The 22648-nt window shown below is 42.0% G+C and overlaps 1 protein-coding gene across 1 annotated transcript; it reads right to left on the bottom strand.

The window, feature by feature from the left end:
- Positions 1-5258: 5258 nt before the first annotated feature.
- Positions 5259-19544, bottom strand: SLC16A4 (solute carrier family 16 member 4). Its single transcript, XM_035123521.2, has 8 exons — positions 19434-19544; positions 17834-17966; positions 16783-16926; positions 15621-15782; positions 14508-15068; positions 12553-12764; positions 10606-10699; positions 5259-5386 (listed from the first exon to the last, which is right to left on the bottom strand). Exons 1-8 carry the CDS (start codon positions 19542-19544, stop codon positions 5259-5261), a joined length of 1545 nt encoding a protein of 514 aa, XP_034979412.2.
- Between the last annotated feature and the right edge of the window lie 3104 nt (positions 19545-22648).

Raw genomic sequence — 22648 nt, 5'->3', positions numbered from 1 at the left:
TTTTCCCCCCCTTTTTTGTAATGCTGAACTTAAATGCATGTACAACTTGGGTCACAATGAGGGAGTCAGAGGTGAAGGCAAGTGACTTCAATATAGGAACACAGGAAGCTGCCTTACACTGAATTAGGCCATTGGTTTATCTAGCTTAGTACTGATTGGCAGTGGCTGTCCAGCATTTCTGACATGAAGGCTCTCTGAGCCCTACCCGGAAATGGAACCTGGGACATTTTGCATTAAAGGAGCTGCTCTTCCAGTGAGCTATGGCCCTGCCTCGCAATAATAAATGCCCCACTAATATGAATAATGAGAAGGACACAGTAAGTGAAATGAAAAATTAAGAGCACAAGGGAATTAGGGAATGACTTTGAGAATCATTTCTCTGGATATAGGAAATGACTGGTTGGGATTGGAATAAAAGAAGTTTAGGTTGGATGGGGAACCTGTGGCCCTCCAGATGTTGACTAATGTGCCTATTGTTCTTGGCAATAGGCCATGCTCGTTGGAGCTAATGGGGGTTGGGGGCACAGGAGGGCCATATGTCCCCCAGCCCTGGTTTAGATCATGTAGGACAAAAAGCAACCACCAACACTTAACCATAAACTCCTTTGTGATCTTCAGATGAAGGCCGGTATAGAAATTTAATAACCAAATAGTAAAGTAGTTACTGTTTCTAAGAGTGAACTAGCAAACAATGAAGATGGGTGGAATTGTTCAGATACATCACTCCTAAAAGCAGACATGAGTAAGCCCTAAAAATGGAAGGTGGAGCTGCTAATCACAAAACTTCACCCTCTCTTCATACAGGGTGCTTTCTCTTTCTGGAGAGCTTTGCTGTATTAACATTTAACTGACTGCTTTGGGGTGTCTATTTCACTCTCCATCCTGCTGACTCCAGATCATTCAGGAATATATTCAGGGACACCAGTGCTAAGACATATCAATGAAACTTCTGCTTACTTACCAAAAGTTAGTTGCACTTGTAGGATTCCTGTGTGCTTCTTTTCTTACCCCACTGTTATTAAACTAACCTACTTACCTACCACGTATCACTAAACCTGTCCTCCTTAAGCACTGGATTGGAGGATAACCAATGCAACAGCCAATTTATAAAACAAGATGCAGGAGGAGAACCAGGAACTTATGCACCTATCAGTGTAATGTTGGTCCCTTCTCTACTGTAAATCCGCTTTGCCACAATGTCTTCATCAACCTTAAAAAAAGGTAAAGGGACCCCTGACCATTAGGTCCAGTCGTGACCGACTCTGGGGTTGCGCGCTCATCTCGCATTATAACCATTGTTAAAATGAGGCCAATGAGATTCCCTGTTAAGCAGGGGTTGAAGTAGTTTTGCAAGACTAGAGTTAAAAGAGTGTTTGGTTAGTAACAATAGTTAATGTCATGGCAGCCGTATGGTTATGGCTTTGAAGGGAAGAGCAGAGATTTATAGATCAACATATTATGGCTGCAGTGACTTTCAGAAGCAGAACTATGCAAAGGAAGAGAAGCCACTGCGCAGTTAACATTCTTCCAGATGAAATCAGTAGGCATAATTAAGAAACGGCAGGGCATAGTCTACTAAGGCAGGTCCTGTCTGCAGCATAAATATTATAGAAAACCTTGTCCATTATTTATGAATATACCTTTCACTTTTTATTATTAGAAAAAAATAGGATTTGAGGCTTTTGAAATACTGAAGAACCTAGAGGGGGAGGGGCGGTAATGATGCTAATGTTTTAAAATACAGCAAAATGTGGGCAATAACCAGGTAGCATCTTCCCCTCCTGCTGCTTCATATACAAGAATTTCCTTGTTCTACCAGGTGGCGCTGTGGGTTAAACCACAGAATCTAGGGCTTGCAGATCAGAAGGTCGGCGGTTCGAATCCCTGCAATGGAGTGAGCTCCCATTGCTCGGTCCCAGCTCCTGCCCACCTAGTTCGAAAGCACATCAAAGTGCAAGTAGATAAATAGGGACCGCTCCGGCGGGAAGGTAAACGGCGTTTCCATGTGCTGCTCTGGTTCGCCAGAAGCAGCTTTGTCATGCTGGCCACATGACCCGGAAGCTGTCTGCGGACAAACGCTGGCTCCCTCGGCCTATAGAGCGAGATGAGCGCCGCAACCCCAGAGTCGGACACGACTGGACCTGATGGTCAGGGGTCCCTTTACCTTTACCTTTTTACCTACCACCATCAGTAGCATGCAATCTCTACTCATTTTCAGTTCTTACATGGTTCTTTGTCTGGAAGTTGCAGGCTTTTGTTTTGCTGAAATGACATGGATTATATACAATTATTTCCGTAGAGATGTTTGTACATTAGTTGCACTATAGCAAAAGATGGGGTTATGGGGACTTAAGACAATATTGTAAAGTAGCTGAGTTCTAGTACAGTGGTACCTTGGTTTAAGTGCACAATTGGTTCCGGAAGTCTGTACTTAACCTGAAGCGGACTTTCCCATTGAAAGTAATGGAAAGTGGATTAATCCGTTCCAGACGGGTCCGCGGAGTACTCAACCTGAAGCGTCCTTAACCCGAAGTATGAGTGTAATTGGTTCTGGAAGTCCGTACTTAACCTGAAGCGAACTTTCCTACTGAAAGTAATGGAAAGTGGATTAATCCATTCCAGATGGGTCCGCAGTAGTTAAACTGAGGTATGACTGTATTATGAAACGGTCAGTTGCACATCAGATAAATTAGCATGATATCTACAGTGAATAAATGCACAAGAAAATACATTTGAAAAGGAAGTTGCCAAGAAGGAGAGGTCTCTTTAAACTAGTTGTGGCATGTTTGTCTTCTTTAATGACAGATGTCTACACAGCTCCCCCAAAGTGAAGCAGTGTTACAGAAAAAGGGTGACCAATATTACATTATGGTGTAGTTGACAGCACATCGTGTATTTATTAGCAGTAGATCATATGAAAAACAGCTGATCTAGTTTCATGCACACATACACATTCTGGTGAGGACAGGGAGCTGATGATTCCATGGATGCATTGGCTACACACAGCCCTGAAAATAGCTAGCAAATGAGCTATCACCCAAAGCAAAGAAGAAGTGTGTATCAGCATAAACACAAACAACAGAAACTAGACTGGTTTTGCCATCTTAGTGCGACTTAATGTTTAGGTGGAAGGTATAGGATGCTTTTGAGATGAAGCAAGATTTTTGGCCAGAATTTGTTTTCATATTGCCATGCTGATGTTGAACATCTGGGAACGGTGCATTTCTCTGGAACATATATTTCTAGTAAACAAGGTAGCAGCCCGCTGTTGGAATAAACTGGATATCTGTTTTGGTGTCCTTGTTAAACTGTGTCTATACAGATGGTACATATCAGGAATCCTTCCTCTTTGCTGGACAAGGTCTGCCCAGCTTGGGATTGCTGGTGATGGGGTTCCCTTCTATATCTTTTTGTCTGCAATTCAACACCACTCTACCTCTACCTCTATTTAGAAGCACCTTCAGATCTGGCCTGTAAACTTAACTGCAAAGTGTCAAGTCGAGGTAAATATGAATGATCCCAGTTTCCTTCATATCTTTGTTGTATTTGCATGTTTCTCTGTTTGGCTCATTCCATTATTTTACTGAAACATCTTTAGTAGCATAGTTAATGAGACCAACTCAAATGAAACTAAGATCAGCAGGCCACCTTTTCTAATGCTGTCTGTTACCAGCCTGCACAATGAAAGACTTTGCAAGTCAAACCCAGCCCACCTGTCATGAATGGTGATCCACTTGGCCGCGATAAAACTAGTGTCTGGAACTGGGAAAGCAGATTGTCAAGTGTGTGACAAGCCACAATTCCTGTCTGTAGGGATACATTAGATTTTTAGCTGGAGTTGCCTGAGACCTTATATAAAAGTATCCACCATATTATTGGCTTGTGCCACCTTACAGGGTTTAATACCTCACATTTTGGTCAGTTCACCCTCATGGCTAGGAAGTTTTAAATGCCTGCATGAAGTTAATTAAAAATGGTAATTCTCTCTGTGCATCCCATTACATTGGGAAGACAATTTGGGTAGCAGCATTATGTACAAGGATAGATATTCCATTGGATATTTGCTGGTGGGGTATTCACAGGGGTGATTAGCAAAGTGGATACTTCATTCTTGCTGCCTGGTAAAAATGTTCTCACATGGAGCCACTTGACATGTTACAAACTTCCTACATGAAAGAACATTGATTTATATTTGATATAAGAATTATTACATTTTATAATCACTACTACTAATAGGTGGGAAACTACCTCACAGCAGGTGATACTTTTGTCCCTGACGCCTTGTGCTGCGTGCTCTGATTGGTAGTGTCTTAGGCAGAGGTTTCCCCTGCCACTGAATCACCTACTGTTTGACTTTTAACATTGGAAATGCGAGGCATTGAATCTGGGACCTTCTGTATGAAAAGCATATGCTTCACTTCTGAGCTATGGTCCCTTCCCATACAATACGAAACATGAGTGTCTCAGTCTTAAGTTTATGCCAAGAAGTGGTGATTTGTGTGTTTATGTACATGCAGCAAAATGTGTGTGTGATGATCAGAAATGACTCTGGGCATTTGTAACCTGTGAACTAAACAAATTAAGGGGTCTGTTCACAGATTTCCTTATTCATTTTGTGTGATAGCCCCTGTAGGTCATCGGAAGTGACATGATCGTTGATCTTTTTCTGGCTCTTGTTTCCTTTTGAGTATAGGAAATATGCTTTCAGACAGTTTGTATTTTGCAAATTACTATTGAAATGGAATTGACTTTCGGAGGCGGGAGGGGGGCATTTGCTGTTAAATGTATTTCATCCCCTTAAGCAGCTTTTCCTCCTTGGGTTTTCTGCTTAATCTTTAAGTAGTGACCTCTGACTTTCACACTTTTAGATTGCTAGTATTTGGACCTTCAGAGGTGAGTTAGCTTTTCCTGTGTTTGGGGATTTTGGGAAGGAATGGGATACCAGGCTTGTTAGACTTAGCTATTAAAAATGTTTCTTGCAATGTTGTTTGTACCTAACAATGTGGTAAAAACTCGGTTTTATGGCAGAGGCATTCAATTGTATGTTTAGGATTCGAAGTATACTTAATTTCAGTTTTCATAGTATATAAATTTACTATCAAACTGGTATGTTAAGGCACAACAGCTTCAAAAAGATATATTTTGGAAAAGTCCTTTAATTTATTTCTTTTTAATACATAGTCAACAAACTATTATAAATGTTACATGGTATGGCTTCTTCCAATTGCTGCAGAATTTTGCTTGCTTATGTAGTCAGTTCAGCTTTCTTCTTGCCTCCATTTTTGGGCTACTGGTGCAAGGAATAGTGAAAGGGAAGAAACGAGGTAACAGCTGCCCGCAAAAACGAAGGAGTAAGCATATGTCTGAGTGTAATCATGTAGCCAACCTGTAGGAGGGAATCAGGGTTCACTTACTTAAGTTTTTGATATTTCAGTTAAATATCACTTCATTTTCCACAACATTACTACTGCAGAGCCTATATAGAAGAGCCAAGGAAAATAGTTGAGAATTTAAATGTTTATTCTGCAAGACTATAGAAGTCCACAGTACAATACCTTTTTGTCCCACCCAAAGCATTTGTTGTACAATACATTTTGGAGCATGAAACAAACACCAGTCTGACCACACAGCAATCAGATGAGATACGCTCTGACTTTGCGATATCTGATTGGTGCGCTATACATACATACAAATCAACCGATCAATCCCTGTGTCCTTTTTTTAAAAGTAACTCTACCAGTTTTTCTCTGAGCAATATTTTTGTCCTCTGCCAAGGTGTTCTTAAAATGTGCCACCAGAGGGCCCACTCTTTTTTCTTCACTGGAATAATAGATGTCTGTTTCAAGGTACTGTACTGTATTCTGAAATGAACTCCCAATGGAGGACAGTTTATACAGATTTCCATTCATGCGGTGCTTCCACATGCAAGTAGATCTACCCCATTCAGGGGCCAATTGGCATTCAGAGGCAGGCTCCATTTAGCTATCAAGGCTAATACCGGTAGTTGCTGATGGAGTTTTATGAATCTGGTTTTTCTGTGCAGTTCTATGCTGGTTTACTTTGGAAATAAGTCTTGCTGTGTTTTATGGGGCTTATTTCCAAGAAAGTGTGCATAGGATTGCAGCCTTACCCCTTAAGTTAACTGCATTATGTGAAAGACTACTCCCTTCTGAATCTACTGTGTATCCATTTTGCTGATTGACTCCATGAAATAATTACTTTTTTATCAACTTCCTCTACACCATGCATGATTTTTATAAACCTCTTTTATGCCACACCATAGTCAACTTCTCCCACCAAACTAAAACACCTTAAAGCCTTAAATCTTTATTATAGGGAAGTTTATCCAGCCCCTATCATTTCAGTTGTTGTTTTTTGTACCCCTTCCAGTCCTTTTTGAATTGTACACAATATTGCAAATGCTGCCAACTAGATTTATACCAAAGAGAGAGACAGCGACCGTTTTAGTTCTTTTCCTAATAATACTCAACATTTCGTGTTTTATTGCTACTGTGTCCTGAGCTAACATTTTCAGTGAGCTGTGCACTCAAGCAAATGCATTTTCCCCTCATTAGTTTCAGTTAAGACCCCATTGCTGTGTATAAGAAGTTTTGCACTTACTCAGAATTGCCGTTGCTATTCTTCTGTTCACCATTCACTCAGTTTAGAGAGATCTTTCTAGAGTTGATCACAACCTGTGTTGAGTTTCACCACCCTGAGTAATTTTGTGTTATCCACAGTCCTGACAGCTCCACTGCTCACCCTTGACTCCAGGTTTATAAAGTTAATATTTATGAAGTTAAATAGCATCGGCCTCAATGCAGATCCTTTGAGCACCCCACTGCTCCATTGTGAGAACCATCTTTGTGAGAACCATCTATAAAGTATTATATTCTCGCCTTCCTGTTCTTTAGCCATGTTAGCAGTTCAAATCACCCCCTTATCTCAAGCTAAGTTTACTTTGCCTTTTGTGATGCTATAATGGCTGTACGATTTCTCCTATCTGCTGCTTTTTACCCAAATAATTCTAATTTGATTTTAGTCTTTTAACTTGATTGTTACACACACACATGCACACACACACACACACAAAATTAGTCACCTTGAAAGTGCTAGTAAAAGGGGTGCTATCAGTGACCAATATATGCATGTTCAGTAATTTCATGTTCTTTCTTTTAAGAACTCTCAGGTAATGTGACCGGGTTGCGCTCCAATGACTTGTTAATTTGTAATTTGTCAGTTAGCTTTAAACATCTTCATTTGTTGCCTGTATTGACACAGCTCCTCAAATGCCCTCCAAGATAACAATAGATTCTGATTTGGATCTCTCTGCAGCTTCTACCACAGTGACTAATGATGCAAAGATTCTGTTTCACCTCTGCAATCTCCCTCTCCTTATTCAGTACTTCTTTTATGCCTTTCATTAAGGTACTATGTCTCCCTGGTTGGTTTCCTGCACCTGCTGCATTTAAATACATGTTTTGCTCATGCCTTTAGCAGCTTTCTCTTCATTGCTTTAATTGTTTGCTTTCTTGTTGCTTGATCCCCCCCCTCCCCCGGACCTTGTGTTCTTTATTTTCCTCAATAGGGCAAGTCTTTCACTTTTAAAAGTGCAGGTAGCCAGTGTAGTACCCTTCAGTTGCTACTGGACTAGAGCTCCCATCAGCCCCAGGCAGCATGACCAAGGTTCAGAGGTGGTGGGTGTTGTAGTTCACAACATTTGGAGGGCACCAAGTTGCCTCTTTCTTCACGCTGTTGTTTAACCATGCCAGTATCCTGTTGGACTTGCATGCCACAGGTTAGAAAGGGAACGAACATTTTATCTGAGTTTCTATTACAATGGTTTTTAAACAAACTCCAAGGTTACTGAAGGGATTTGGCCATCCTTTCAACTTCCATTTTATGTTTTCGATTCTGCTTCCTACATACGGTAAGTCACGAGGCAACATATAGCCATTTTGAAAAACAGATCAAAGACTAAAATCACACACAAAACAGGCAACTCGGGCCAGAGTTAAAAAGCATAGCAGCTTCCTGGAGATGAGCACCAGCAAAGGCCTGGGAGCACAGATGTGTTTTTAGAAGATGCAAAAATGACATTAACTTTGGCATTTCCCTGAACTCAGAGGGCATGTGGTTCCACAACACGAACACCACCACAGGAAATGTGAAACTACCCAGTTCCAGGAATGTGAATGTGGGGTTGTAGGTGTGCTTCCCCATCCACATTCTCACCCAGTCATGCAGGACTAAAGACAGCTTGAGGTGAAAGTCTCAAATTTGCCAGCGTTACAGGACAAGCCAGCATTGGCGGGTTGCCTGGGCAAATGGGATTTATTTTCTCTTTTCTTCCCCTCCCCTTTTCTCTTTGTCTATCACATGCAGGCTGCTCAGAGGGCAACGAGGTGCCTTTATATTCTCTCCTGTATTTAGGCCTTTTGCTAAATCTCACTTGGTGTGGGGTGCTGTGACATCATTAAGTGTGTATATTTGTTAGGTTGCTATGCCCTCCAGCAGGTTCCCAGAGCATTTTCTGATAGCAAACTGTGGCTAACTGCATTGCTTTCTTCTTAGAAAATGCTTCATAGTCCATTGCCCCAGATAATTGTTTTCTTTCTATTTAGAGATGACATGACAAGAGGGTCCTGTGTGCAGGTTTCTATAATCTGGCGTAGCTTTCGTGGGACTTTATAACCTTTTGGAAATTTGTATTTCTGGCTTTGAATGGGTCTGTACCACCTTAAAAATCAAACAAGTCAAGTACATTGAATGTCACAGAAATATTAAAGGGGCCTTGTATTCCTCTAGTCCCTGCGAGGGCAGAAAGGGAGAGCCAACATTGGGTGCCTACTTCCTGCTGCTATGGAAATCACTGCAGGGTGTTGGGAGCAGACCAAGGGAAGAATTGGATCCAAATCCTTTTTTAGTCCCCTGACAGCCTCTCAATTTAGGGAGGAAACTGTCAGCCCTATAGCTAGCACAGTGAGAGTGCTCCTCCACCTTTTCTCTCACCTTGCTGGCAAGCCCTAGCAGGAAAGTAGATGTGACTGTTTGCCTTCCCTTCTCCTTTTTTTAAAAAAGGATTCCAGCCTCATTGAATTCAGTGGGGCTTACATCTCAATAGGCATGCAAGGGATTTGAACTGTCAATGTCTGAAAATAGAGATTATTTCCCCCCGCCCCGCCCCGCCCCCCGTCCAGCTTTTCTGGATTATGTCATTTTGTTCCTGGCTGCTTCCTATGCTGCTGCAAGTTGCTTGGCTAACAGGTACATATGTTCCTTTTACTGGTGTGTTAGTTACATGCTAGAGATGTATTAAGTTTTTCCCCAGGGGAATGAGGGAAAAGAACCCTTTATCACATGGGGATGTGAGATGGGATTTAGGGCCTTATTCCATGATCATAATTTATCCTAATGTGCCAATTAATTCTATTCCAGAGGACTCTACACGGAAAAGGGAAAGACAAAGTAGGGAAAAGCCTAGTCCATGGAGATAACCAACATGATTCCCTCCAGACGTTGTTGAACTCCCAACTCCTACCAGCCTCAGCCAGCGTGGCCAGTGATCAGTGACGATGGGAGCTGCAGCTCAACACCCAGAGGTCACTACTGGAATAGACAGTCTAGGAAAGACCATGAGAGCGAGAGAGGGCCAGGGCTGTGAAAACGGAAGGTAGGAGGCAAATACCCAGCCTGCATCAACTGTGAGCAATATTTTTCCTTACTATTGTTATTTATATTGCATTATCCATGTACCTGGAGTTTCACAAAGGTGAGGAGAGGTTGCTTTCCCAAAGGGCTTTACAATAGACAAAAGGGAAACCCAATACAGGATATGAGATTGTTTAACATTTAAACAGATGGTGCTACACAGTTGCTGTTGCTTATTTCCCTTGTGGGTGGGCAACAGTTCCTGTTACTTCCTAAGGATTTCCCCCCCCCCCCTTCTAGAGAGCTTTACCCCACAGGCAAGAGGAAGGATTAAAAACACAAGTGCATGCTTTATTTTCCTTTTCCACACACCTTGAACGGGGTTAAGGAAAACCCTTTTTGTGTGCTGACTTTTAAGATAAAATGAATGAAAGTCCATAAATAGGTTGGTCTGTTGATAGTGTTTTGGAGGGGGAAACCCAATACAGAATTAGGGTTGAATCCAATGAAGTCGTCGTGTGAGTGGAACGGCTTAACACTCGTGCAACTGAACTTTCCCTTCCTTCTCCTCTCCTAGTGGACTCCTAGCGCCTTTTAAAATCTGCTGGGGGAATCATCAGAGCAGATATCAGGGGATGTGGAGCGGAAGCAGCTGGAGGAGGGAAGGGAAGTTTAGTGGCATGAGTGGAAGTCATTCAGTTTGTGGAGTTACAGGTAGGTAGCCGTGTTGGTGTGAGTCGAAGCAAAATAAAAAAATTCCTTCAGTAGCACCTTAAAGACCAACTAAGTTTATATTTTGGTATGAGCTTTCGTGTGCATGCACACTTCTTCAGATACACACTTCTTCAGTTTGTGGAGTGACCTTGTTGGATGCAAATTTTACTCAGCCTTGCTTTTGACAAGAAAGGAATTCTAGCACTCTTTCAATGGAAGGAAGAGGTTGTTTTAAGTTACCTGCAATAGGAGGTCCAGCGAGGACTGCAGGGCCAGCAATGAATGAGGCATGTCCCAAAGCACTGTGGAATCTGGAGGCTCCTACAAACTCTACCTGTTGAAGCAATCAGTGTTACAGTAATTATTTATATGTTTTATAAATATTTTCTACACATTGTCCCCCATTTTGAAAACAGTTTGCATGTTGCCTTCATTTGCATGTTTAGAAATACATTTTTAAAGATAATAATAAAAATAAACCATCTAGCCTCTGCAATTAAGCCCATAGGTGACCTATCTCTGGCACAGCCCGTAGAGGCTTATGAGATGTGAAAGGCACATGGGTATTTCTCTGGCATAGACTTGAGTGGGGGTGACAAACCTTTTCCAGCCAGAGGGCTACATCCTGACCCTTCACATACCCCAAGGGCTACTTTGGCATCTGATGCTCTTATGGTGATGTCAGGGGACAACTTCAAAAGAGCTCACTGTCAGCCCCAATCAGCTTCTTGGTGCCCACAGTGAGTCTCACTTTTTTCATTTGCAGATTCTGTTTGGATTCAAACTGCACCTACAGATGGAGACTTTTCTGCCACAGACAGGCAAAGCTATCCCTGACCACTGGTCCTGTTAGCTAGGGATGATGGGAGTTGTAGTCCCCAAAACATCTGGAGGGCCGAGTTTGCCTATGCCTGAATTACAGGTGTATAAACTACACTTGCAGCGGACGTACAACTTCAATTGGGCTTACTCTCAGCAAGCCTCATTTGATGAGGAACAATCTGAAGCACATTTTAAGCTCCAGATCACAACCGTATGTTTACCTATCCACAGAACAAATTAGGGTCTAATTTGTTCTGTTGGTTGGAAGTTCCCCATGCCTGGACTAGAATCGTATCTCTACTCCTCCCTGTTTATCCAGTGTTGTACTGCTGCATTCTCCCCAGCTCAGTACAGTGGAACCTCGGTTTATGAACACCTCGGTTTATGAATTTTCGGTTTATGAACGCCGCGGACCCATCTGGAACGGATTAATTCACTTTCCATTACTTTTAATGGGAAAGTTCGCTTCAGTTTATGAACGCTTCAGTTTATGAACAGACTTCCGGAACCAATTACACCCATGTTTCAGTTTATGAACGCTTCAGTTTAAGTACTTCGCGGACCCGTCTGGAACGGATTAATCCACTTTCCATTACTTTCAATGGAAAAGTTCGCTTCAGTTTATGAACGGTTACTCCGCGGACCATCTGGAACAGATTAATCCACTTTCCATTACTTTCAATGGGAAAGTTCGCTTCAGTTTATGAACGCTTCAGTTTATGAACAGACTTCCGGAACCAATTGTGTTCATAAACCGAGGTACCACTGTATATAATATTTGAGGTCAAACCAACCCAAGGCACAGTGGACTATAAATGAATGTAGCTTGCAGTAGAGTGGAACAGTCTCATATTTTAGACCTGTGACATGCTTGCTAAAAAAGAGTGGCCACCACAGGTTTAAACAATCTGAAATTAGAGGGGATGAATATGAAGGGGATGGTTTTCATCAGGGAGAGGAGAGGGCAATCTAGACTGGGAGAACATTTCATATCAGAGCCCTACAACTGATCCCCCCACCCTGCCCAAGTCAAAGGGGTTTCAATTAAGCAGACTTTCAAAAGTGTGACAAAAGTCATGTGTAGTTTGGTTCTGAGGTTGTACAGAATACTTAATTAATGCTTTGGAGGAAGAGTCACAGACTCAAAATGCATTGGGTCCAATCAAATAGATCTGCAGAGCATCTGTAAGGTTTTCTCTCTCATGTTCCTATGTATAAATGAAGCGTCAAGTATATCTTGTTCAAAGCATTTTTAATTTTCTGGTTTATCCTCGGTGTACTGAAGTAGGTGAAAGTTTTGGATGGGCTGTGCTTTATAAAAATTCTGGATCGCCTTGCGATGATTACTTGCTTTCTTCTGCTTACCAGTACAGGAAGTAACAGAGCCATGTATGCACCACTGAAAATGGCAAAGACTACAGAATAGGTCATAAGTAATGGGAAGGTTGTGGCAAGAGGACACAGCAGGTTAGTGACACCACAAAAAATGAGGTACGTCTTGTGGTAATGATACTTCTTGATCCAGTTCTGATCTGCAATCCAACCAGAGAGCAAAAGGCTGACTGTCTCTGTTATACCTAAAGGGAAGCAGAAAAATAATGAATTTTCAAACTATTTATGTAGAAGCTTTGAAAAACACAGATAAAAGGTCAGAAAGGAAAGAGTTTGTACCCTTCTTTTATTTCTGTAAAATAAATGTGAAAATTTAAAATTTCAGGCACAGAGGTTGGTGGCAGTTTACATGAAAAAAAAAGAATGTTATTTTAATATCTTTTATTTCTTTAACATTTAGTATTTCCTTGCAGAGATCTAATACTTTTTTATATACTAATACTTTTTATATACTTTTTATATAAAAAAGGATTATGATTTAAAGAACAGTTAAGAACATACATTAAGTATTGTCAGAAGAATCCTTCTTATTTGTCGATAAAATTGAGGATAGCTCGGTTGTATTTATTTGTGCAATTTTAAAATATCCTCCCAAAATAAAATAAAAACAGCTCAGGTAACTTTCTGTCTTTTTTATGCCACTTCTAATTTGGCTTACTTGGTATTCTTATGAAAACATCAGTAGCTCACATTGATTGTTTTTGTTTTAGTTCAGGACTAATTTGTTGATCTGCTTAATTGAAAGGTAAGTGCCATCCATTAGAATTTTGTATTTCATCACTACCAATTGCCAACAGTGATATCCTGGTAATCTACCCATGGGGGGGGGGGATATTTTATGAACAAATACTAAAAATATTTTCAAAGTCCTGGCTGTCATTTCCCCTCCTTTCATTTTACAACAAAGTATACTGGCTGTAGTCTAGCAAACTTGTTTATGTTAAAAGGTTACATGTATGCATGCAGCCAGTTTCTTTGTTTTTTGTTTTTTTGTTAAGAGAAAGTTTGCACAATTGAAATTATGGCAATTTGCCATTACCTTCAGTCTGCACGACTCATATTTTGTATCCCTGCTCAGTAACGCTTTCTTAAAACAGTCACTTAGTTGCATGCAATTGTTGGGTTAGGGCCCAAGTCTCCAACTCCTACCTCTTGAAATTGCTTGCTGACAAGTACATTTGCCCTTCATATGCCACTCTTGGTTTTCGGTTGGCAAATTTCAGATTGGAGGGAAGGGGAGTATTTTGGGTGGGTGACTGGATTTGGGCTTGGAACTTCTACTTGCTGATCCCTATTATGTATCATTGTCGTACAATGGGAGAAAATGGCTTCATTTAATAAAGTCTTCATAATTATTGAAGTTTGTTTCTTATTACATAATACTAATATCAAATAAGGAGGGGAACAGATTCTGTTCAGAACAATTTACTTAGAAGTTCATAAAGACACTTTTTTTTAAAATAGATGAGGTGGCAGATTAAACACACCAGTTGGCATATAAAACACACATTTGAGACAAAGAGATGAGATATATTCCATATTATTCAAAGTACTGTATTTACTATTAACAACACTCCTTTACATTCTTGATGGCTGCAGCACACAGCACACAAGGTCAATGTTTCTAGGGAGCTATTTATTAATCCAAAATCAGATTCAATTTCCCCAGTATCATTTCTGTTGTGTTGTAATTTTTTTATCCTTTCTTGTATTGCTATGAGACCTTTTTATAACTAATATTTTGATTTCATAATTAAAAACAACAGGTCTCTGGGTGTTGTTTTTTTAAAAGAGTTGTATGTTGAGCCATAAGCAGTTTTACATTTTTTTCTACAGGAATTAGTTTCTCTTCACCCAAAGTGAATTATTAGTGAAGCTGTCATGCAGAGATCTTAAGAAAGCCACTTTAAAAGTTGAGTTTTTCTTACCAGCCACTGAAATGATGTAAGCAGTATCCATTGGTGCGATACCCAGTGTTTTAGCTCTGGCTGCAAGGTGGAAAGTGGGGATAAAGTAGGCTAGCTGGCTGAAGAGAAAAGACCATGTGAAAATGTAGAAGAAAGGGTTTTTTAGCTGGGAAAAATCAACATGGCATAGCTTGCAAGAAAAAGGCTGCGGCTTGGAATTTCCTTCCTTGTTTGTTGGAAAGCAGTTTTGATTACCATTCCGATTGGGATGTTTGTTCTTGTGGCTCCCGTCCTCTGGCATTTCAGAACACTTGTCGTTTTCTGGGGCTAATTGTACTCCAACCTGCTTTAGATTGTTCATACTGATGCATTCTTGATCGAGGGGATCTGCTCTGTTCGGTTCTATGGTGCCAGTTTTATCTAGGCTGTCTTCAATAGTCTCTACAATTTTTAGGTGCCCAGCTGTTTGTTTGTCTTCATGTACAATACTTAAAACTTTCGTTTTCATCATATTAATCGGTCGTAGTAGCATGCTAGAAGGAACAAGGTTCAACATCACGCCACCATATATCAGGAGGGCACCTAAATGATTAGACAGAGATTGAGATGTGACATTATGTTGCAATAACAGGGAAATAGAAATGTTAATAAATTCTATTAGCACCCCCTCTGAAGGAACATTTTTGGTGACTTTCAGAGGGTCTAAAATAAGTTAATTTTCAGTCATGCTGGGAGAATTGGCATTCTTTTAGGCAAGATATCAGAGGCTTTTCTCCTTCCTTCCCGACTCCCCAAGGAGTCTTCTTCCACTTGCAAAAGGTTTTCCTGGCTACTGAGATCATTTGGGCCTCTAATAACAAAGACACACACCGGAGTACCCCAAAGCTATGCGCTTGTTCCTTTAAGGAGCAAAGTATACTCCCTCAATGCTACTCTCTGGACTTGACTGTGCAGGTGGGAATGAATCTACTAATAAAGTGCCTTCCTGACCAGGAAGATACCATGGTCAATAGTATAAAAAGCCACTGAGAGATTGAATAAGAGTAGCAGGGTTGCACTCCCCTGTCCCACTCTCAAAGCCAATACACATGAGGTGGTAATTACAATGAAATGTGGGAAGTGAAATCTACCAACCTTGCCATCCATACATTTCTATCAGGACTTGAACAAATGGTGTTAGTATAACACTCAGTCCCATTCCTGAACGGCTGATTGCATTGGCTAGAGCCAGGCGTTTCTTGAAGTACTTTACAATCATCACAGCTGCTATCTGATACAAGCTAGCAAAACCCAATCCTAAAATGAAAAGAAACACGTAAGAAAGATACTCCTTCTCCTGGGCCCATCCAAAATCTTCTGTGAAGGGTGGTAAGGTAAATGTAAAAGGGGCCCCTGACCATTAGGTCCAGTCGTGACCGACTATGGGGTTGCAGCGCTCATCTCACGTTATTGGCCGAGTGAGCTGGTGTACAGCTTCCAGGTCATGTGGCCAGCATGACAAAGCCGCTTCTGGCGAACCAGAGCAGCACATGGAAACGCCGTTTACCTTCCCGCCGGAGCGGTACCTGTTTATCTACTTGCACTTTGACGTGCTTTCGAACTGCTAGGTTGGCAGGAGCAGGGACCGAGCAATGGGAGCTCACTCCGTCGCAGGGATTCCAGCCGCTGACCTTCTGATCGGCAAGCCCTAGGCTCTGTGGTTTAACCCACAGCGCAGCCTGGGTCCTGTGATGGGTGGTAGACAACCCTAGATTTGGGTGCCACACAACGAAAGGAGAGGGAGGGAAGCTTCTGTCATACAGGCTCAAGTCATTCAGCGAGTGGAACAATTTTGTTGGATACAGCCCAAAATGTTAAATATATATTCAATTTCAAAAGTAATCTTAAGAGCTGACAAAAAACTCCAGATGATGTCTTTCTCACCTTCTTCAATGTACTGGTAATTTTTATTTTATTTTTTACGGGAGGGCATGTGCAACAAAACATTTTTGTCTTACCTACTGGGGCACATATGAATGAAAGGGGGCACTTGCCTGTAGGTGCCTCCAGTAGCCCAACAGGTAGAGTACCTCCCTTTGATTATCCTTAACTTTTTCTAAATTGGGCCCTGTGTCTCAGCAGTGCAGGGAGACCATTATTCATTCTGGTGGGGAAGGCCTTTGCAAAAAATAAACAAAAGCCCCCCCCCCCCCGCTCAACCCAACATTAACCTGACTGTTACTCAGTTTTTCTATTTCCATTAAGACTTTTCTGTTATTGTGGCTGATTTTTAAACATATGGTCAAGGTACGCTCACCTGTCAGGAATCCCATGGACACACAAAGAAAGGGGATGTTTGTAGCCAATATGCTGATAAGACAACCAAAGCCGACCAGGCAAGCCCCAATCACTGATGCTGGTCGTTCTCCTATAATATCACTTACTATAGTTACCAGTGGTGCTGCAACAAAGAAGAAAAACGGCTTCATGGTGGCTTGGGGAAAGGGGTGCAACTGGCAGAAGGAGAGATTCGGAGGTAGGCATTTTTGCCAGTTTTAGAGAACCTGGCATATGCTTATTTATTGAACCTGGCATATGCTTAACTTTTGCAAATTATATCATAGAGCTGTCAGGAGAATGTTTTCTGCTGCCTAAACAGAGCTGAGGAAAAAAACTTGCTTCAGCATGGCTGATGAGAGTAGTCCTTAATATTAGTGGGCTTACTTATCACATATACTTATCACTTATCTTTTCTCCAGGGAGTTCGGAGTTGTATGCATGACATTTCCCCTTTCTGTCCTTCTATGTGAGATAGATGAGGCTGACAGAGAGTGATTAACCCAGTAGGTTCTGTGGGCAGCCTGAAGATTTCAGTGCAGGTGTCCCCAATTTAAGTCCGGCACTATTCACTACATCAGGGGTGGCCCAAAGGTAGACTGGGATCTACTGGTTTATCTCTGGGCAATTTGTGGGAGACCAGCTGCAGTTTATGTCCTCCCTGTCTCCACTGGGGAGACCTTAGGGTTCAAGGAAAAAATGAAGTAGATCCCCTAACCCTGAAGTCTGCCACCATATTGACAGTATGGATGCCATTGATGGTAATTTACGCATTGTTTGTTCTTACATTCTGGTCATAGATGCTTATAAGCTTCCAAGTGTTTTCAGGACTGCTGTATACATAGGCACCCCTCCCCTTAATGGACAGTAGTTACTTAGGCTTTGCTTTCTTACTTACTGTGAGCAACCCATGGGGCAGCAAACAAATGCGCTAAGTGTGTAAAAAGTACCACTAAAAGTGTTTCGGGACTATTTCTTCAAATAAAGTAGTATTTCTTCACCAAGTCATATTCAACCATATTTGTGCTAACCTGCTAGGAATCGAAGTGAGGACATGATAGAGCCAATCCAGCTGATTTGTTCAGAAGAACCGCCAACATCCTCTTGAAAGGCCACAAAGAAAATGGCAAAGTTTTTCGCTGTTCCCATTGTACATACATTTACCTTAAAAGAAACAAAACATCCAGTAAAATTGAAGCACGTGAATTGCCTGCTGCCACTTGTCCCTGCCCTACAGAATGTAGCATTTTCCATTTTTAGAATAACACCTGTTATTCCCTGGGCAAATTTGTGATGGCTTTTAACTTTGGATAACTCACAGTTGAGGTGAAACTAAATGAAATGGTTCTGAACTCCAGTGAGATTTCCCCAAGCCCAGAAATTAGCTGACCTAGGAGAAAAAGTCGCCTGGAAGGAGAGGAATGGGAAGAGAGGGATGGATGGCGCAACATCCCCTCCCAACTCTCCACTTCTCATTCCCTGACCCATCCACTGTGCTCAATTTATGGCTGTTAAGCAAGCATCAAAAGACACAGATTTGCAGCTGGTGGTCTAGTTCCATCCTGGCAAATTGAAAGGGAAATTTTCTTATGCATGAGTATTGAAAGTGTCCCATAGGCTGCACAAGGAAGTTACTGGGAATGGCTTTACTAGTGCAGACCAGCACTGAAAGGGAGCCCTACTTGCCAAGGAGCAATTGGGAGCACACTTTTAAGCTCAAGGTTGCTCCTTTTCAGCCATGTCTTTACCTGCCTGCATAGGTTGTCCAGTGTTGGGTAGATGGGTCTGGTCTGGGGAAATGTCTCACAAGCCATATTGGGACCCCTGCTGGGTCTGAGGTCTCCCCCACCACTCTGTGATTATAAAATGTTAGGTGGGAGATTTAATCTCATGGTGTGCATGAGATTCTCTTCTTGGCTATTAATATGTTTTGGGGGGTTGAGCATTCAAATTCTATCCACCCCCCTTCCGCTGCCCCCAATTTTATTCTGTGGCTTCTGAAAATATACAGAGTGGCATTCAACTAAGTGGCTGCATGCATGGAACAAAGTCCACTTGTGTAATGGAACACCGCCCCTATGTACCCCCTGTACCCCCTTAAATTTGTGGGGAGGGTTAAGAAACCCAAAAAAAGTCTTAGGGTGCACATAGGGGATGAGGACAGTAAAGGCTCATTGCATGTGTGGACCTCATTCCCTGTGCAAATACCCCCATTTTTTTATGTAAAATGCCATATACAGTCATACCTCGGTTTAAGTAAGCCTCGGTTTGAGTATTTTCAGTTTAAGTGCTCCGCGGACCTGTCTGGAACGGATTAATCCACTTTCCATTACTTTCAATGGGAAAGTACGCTTCAGGTTAGGTATGCTTCAGGTTAAGTGCAGACTTCCGGAACCAATTGTGTTTGTAAACCGAGGTACCACTGTACATAACGATGAAGCACTGTAGCTCAGTGGCAGAGCGTTAGTCTCCTATGCAGAAGATCTCAGATTCAATCCCTGGTGTCTCCTGTCTGAAACCCCGAAAAGCCTCTGCCAATCAGTGTAGAGAATACTGAGCTGGCTCGGTATAAGGCAGCTTCCTTTGTTCCAAAACCAAACCTCCACAGACTATGTCACATTTCTTTCTTACCAGAAAAAAGTTAAGCATAATCATCCACCCCCAGCCTCCATCGGGAGCTTCTGCAGCGTCATGTTGTTTGGTGCTTTCTTCAGCTTCTGGCTCACCCTCTGTTCTCTCCATTCCTGCTGCAGATTTGAGCTCCAGCAAGTAGCTGAAATTGACCTTGTCAAAGTGCTCTTACACCCAAAAGATAATAGTCCACATTGCTGACAAACCCTCAGAATAAAAGCTGCCATTGCTGCTTTAACACGCTCCTGCAGTTTTTCAACTTAAACATTAACCCAATGTTTTTAAACACTAAAATGCTGGTATCACCCTAGTGAACAAGATGGACCTCTTAATTTTACTGCTTTTCTAGTTGTTTTTGACTGCTTCGACATTAAAAGAAATATATATCAGAGTGGTTTTGTTTTTTAAAAGCTCTGTGGCGGTTCAGGGTGCATGTTTTGTCAGCTAACACTTTTGCAGCAAGATCCTTCTGCCTGACAAGGGAGGCCTCGGAAGTAAATGCCCTGTGTCAGAAACTGCTCTGTATTGTGAGTCACAGAACTGCTTCCTCTCAAGGGAAAAGCTTCTGAATTGACCCTAGTTCATCCTGGGCAGGAAGTAACACAAAAGGCTTGTCTCCATAGTGCTTTGCTGAAGCCTAGGCTCTAGCATGTCTTGCATGCTTTTTAATTCAAACTCCAGACTTCTCTTTCATCTTAATTGTGCTTTGGCCAGGACTTCTGGTTTCAGCATACCCCTTGTGAGCAAAAAAATCCAGGCAGCCAGTAGGCATTAGTTTAAAAAAACAGCCCCAGCACCTGAAAAGAAGGCTTGTTGAAGAGGACAAGAAGCAGTTACTGTTCTTTTGCACAGGCTTTTGAAGCAACTGCTTTCTGCCTCAACTAACTTCTACCAGGCCCTGCTTATTTACTAGCTTCCCCTGCTCAGGTCCCTCTCCCCACCAAGGTGGGCTAACAGCAGAGGCAGGAGCCTGGCCATGCCTCCTGCATTCTTCTTAATTCCTTCCTGCTAGAGGGTTCAGGAGCAAGGCAGGATTCATTTCTATAGAATCACTGAATTGTAGACTTGGAAGGGACCACAAGGGTCATCTAGTTCATGAGTAGGCAAACTAAGGCCCGGGGGCCGGATGCGGCCCAATCGCCTTCTAAATCCAGCCCGCAGACGGTCCGGGAATCAGCGTGTTTTTACATGAGTAAAATGTGTCCTTTTATTTAAAATGCATCTCTGGGTTATTTGTGGGGCATAGGAATTCATTCGTTGTTTCCCCCAAAAAATATAGTTCGGCCCCCCACAAGGTCTGAGGGACAGTGGACCGGCCCCCTGCTGAAAAAGTTTGCTGACCCCTGTTCAACCTCCTGCATGCAGGAATCTTTTGCCCAACATAGGGCACAATCCTGAGATTAAGAGTCTCATGCTCCACTGACTGAGCGATCCTTTTTGTTCAGTGTTCCATTTTAAAGGCCTCCCTGCCCCTGTAGAAGCTATAAAGAGAACCCACTGTGCCAGGACCCCTACTAGGAAATGTGTTTGGACTAGTTATGCAATGTTCTTTGGTATGAAAGTAAATAATTGCAAAATAACTGACAGGTAAAAAAACACTGGCCATTTCCTCTTAATGGCTCCATTGTACCTTTAAAATAATAAACCCTGCATGTTTGAAGGTCAGCAGCTGGAACCTAGCTTCAGGGGAAGCCCTCTGTTCCCTGATTATAAGAGTCTTGATATCATTGGCGAAAACAATGTATTTTTTCCTACAAGTGGATTGAGCCAGTGCCCCTGGAGGTAAAGCCCTTGTCCTGGCTCCCTTTAAATTATTTCTTAAAAAAGAAATAGCTCAGCATACCACCATCAGCATGTTTTATTTATTTATAGATTACACAATAAAAATATTCTCTAGCATATGAAAAGGTAGATTGGTTGTCATCTTGAGGAATATGTGATATTTCCTTCTTTAAACAAGTACCTGTAAAAAATAAATTTATTCAAGTATTCTAGGTTAGAAATGTGTTCCTGTTTTTTTTTAATCCTACAGAAAAGATTTATCCCCCAGGGGTAAACACTTCATTTTACAGTGGTTACATCCAAAATACAAGTTGGATTGTATTTTTCATGCAGCTATCAGAAGATCAACAGCAAGGAGCCTGTGTAGAATGTCAACTACTTCAAATGGATTAGATCAGGCATCCCCAAACTTCGGCCCTCCAGATGTTTTGGACTACAATTCCCATCTTCCCCAACCACTGGTCCTGTTAGCTAGGAATCATGGGAGTTGTAGGCCAAAACATCTGGAGGGCCGCAGTTTGGGGATGCCTGGATTAGATCAGTGTTTCCCAAACTTGGACCTCCCATCATCCTTAGCTAGCAGGACCAGTGGTCAGGGATGATGGGAGCTGTAGTCCAAAAACAGCTGAAGACCCAAATTTGGGAAACACTCGATTAGATTAAAAAGTGAAATGGAGCAGAGGCTAATGAACCTTGGCATACTCCACACAACTGCCACAAGGAACCCAGTTTCCAGAACTTCCCTACCAGGTAGGAACAACCAGGACAGCTTTGAATCCAAACCCAGACAGATGGTCCAGGAACATATGGTTAATAAGGAAACGCTGAAAGGAGAATCAACAGAATCACCTTCATCTTGTATTTTCTGGCATAGTAATCTGCTAGAGCAGCTAATACATTTTACTTCAACTGGGATGGAAGCTAGATGGAAAAAGATTCTGTTATGTGCCATGGTTATCCTGCTGCCCTTCATCCTGGGTTGTACTTGAGAAAGTGTTCTGATGAGCACAAACCCCACATTCCACACTTGACATGAGACCCTGCACTATTTTCTTACACACTGTAGTCATGTGCCTTATACTTCTGGCTCTAGTAACACTTTCCACCATTTAACCTATGGCAGAGTTTGCTCTGAAATGTATAGGTTCTCAGGACTCCAGAGGGGATTCTGATTTGTTCGTTCTTAGGATATCCTAAATGCTAGATGTATAGGTCTCTGGAACTAGACCATAAAATTGAGAACTGTAGAGCTGGAAGGAAGCATGAGGGTCGTCTAGTCCAACGTCCTGCAATGCAGGAATCATTTGCCTGTGGAGCTCAAACCTGCAACTCTTGAGATTAAGAGTCCCATGCTCTACTGACTGAACTATCCCTGATCCATGAAATAGCCAGGTTTACTATCAACCCTATGTGCATCTCTTGATCAGCTAGTG

The sequence above is a fragment of the Zootoca vivipara genome, chromosome 7 (genome assembly GCF_963506605.1).
Source record: "Zootoca vivipara chromosome 7, rZooViv1.1, whole genome shotgun sequence".
Lineage (NCBI taxonomy): Eukaryota > Metazoa > Chordata > Lepidosauria > Squamata > Lacertidae > Zootoca > Zootoca vivipara.
This window is presented reverse-complemented; position numbering and strand designations above follow the sequence as displayed.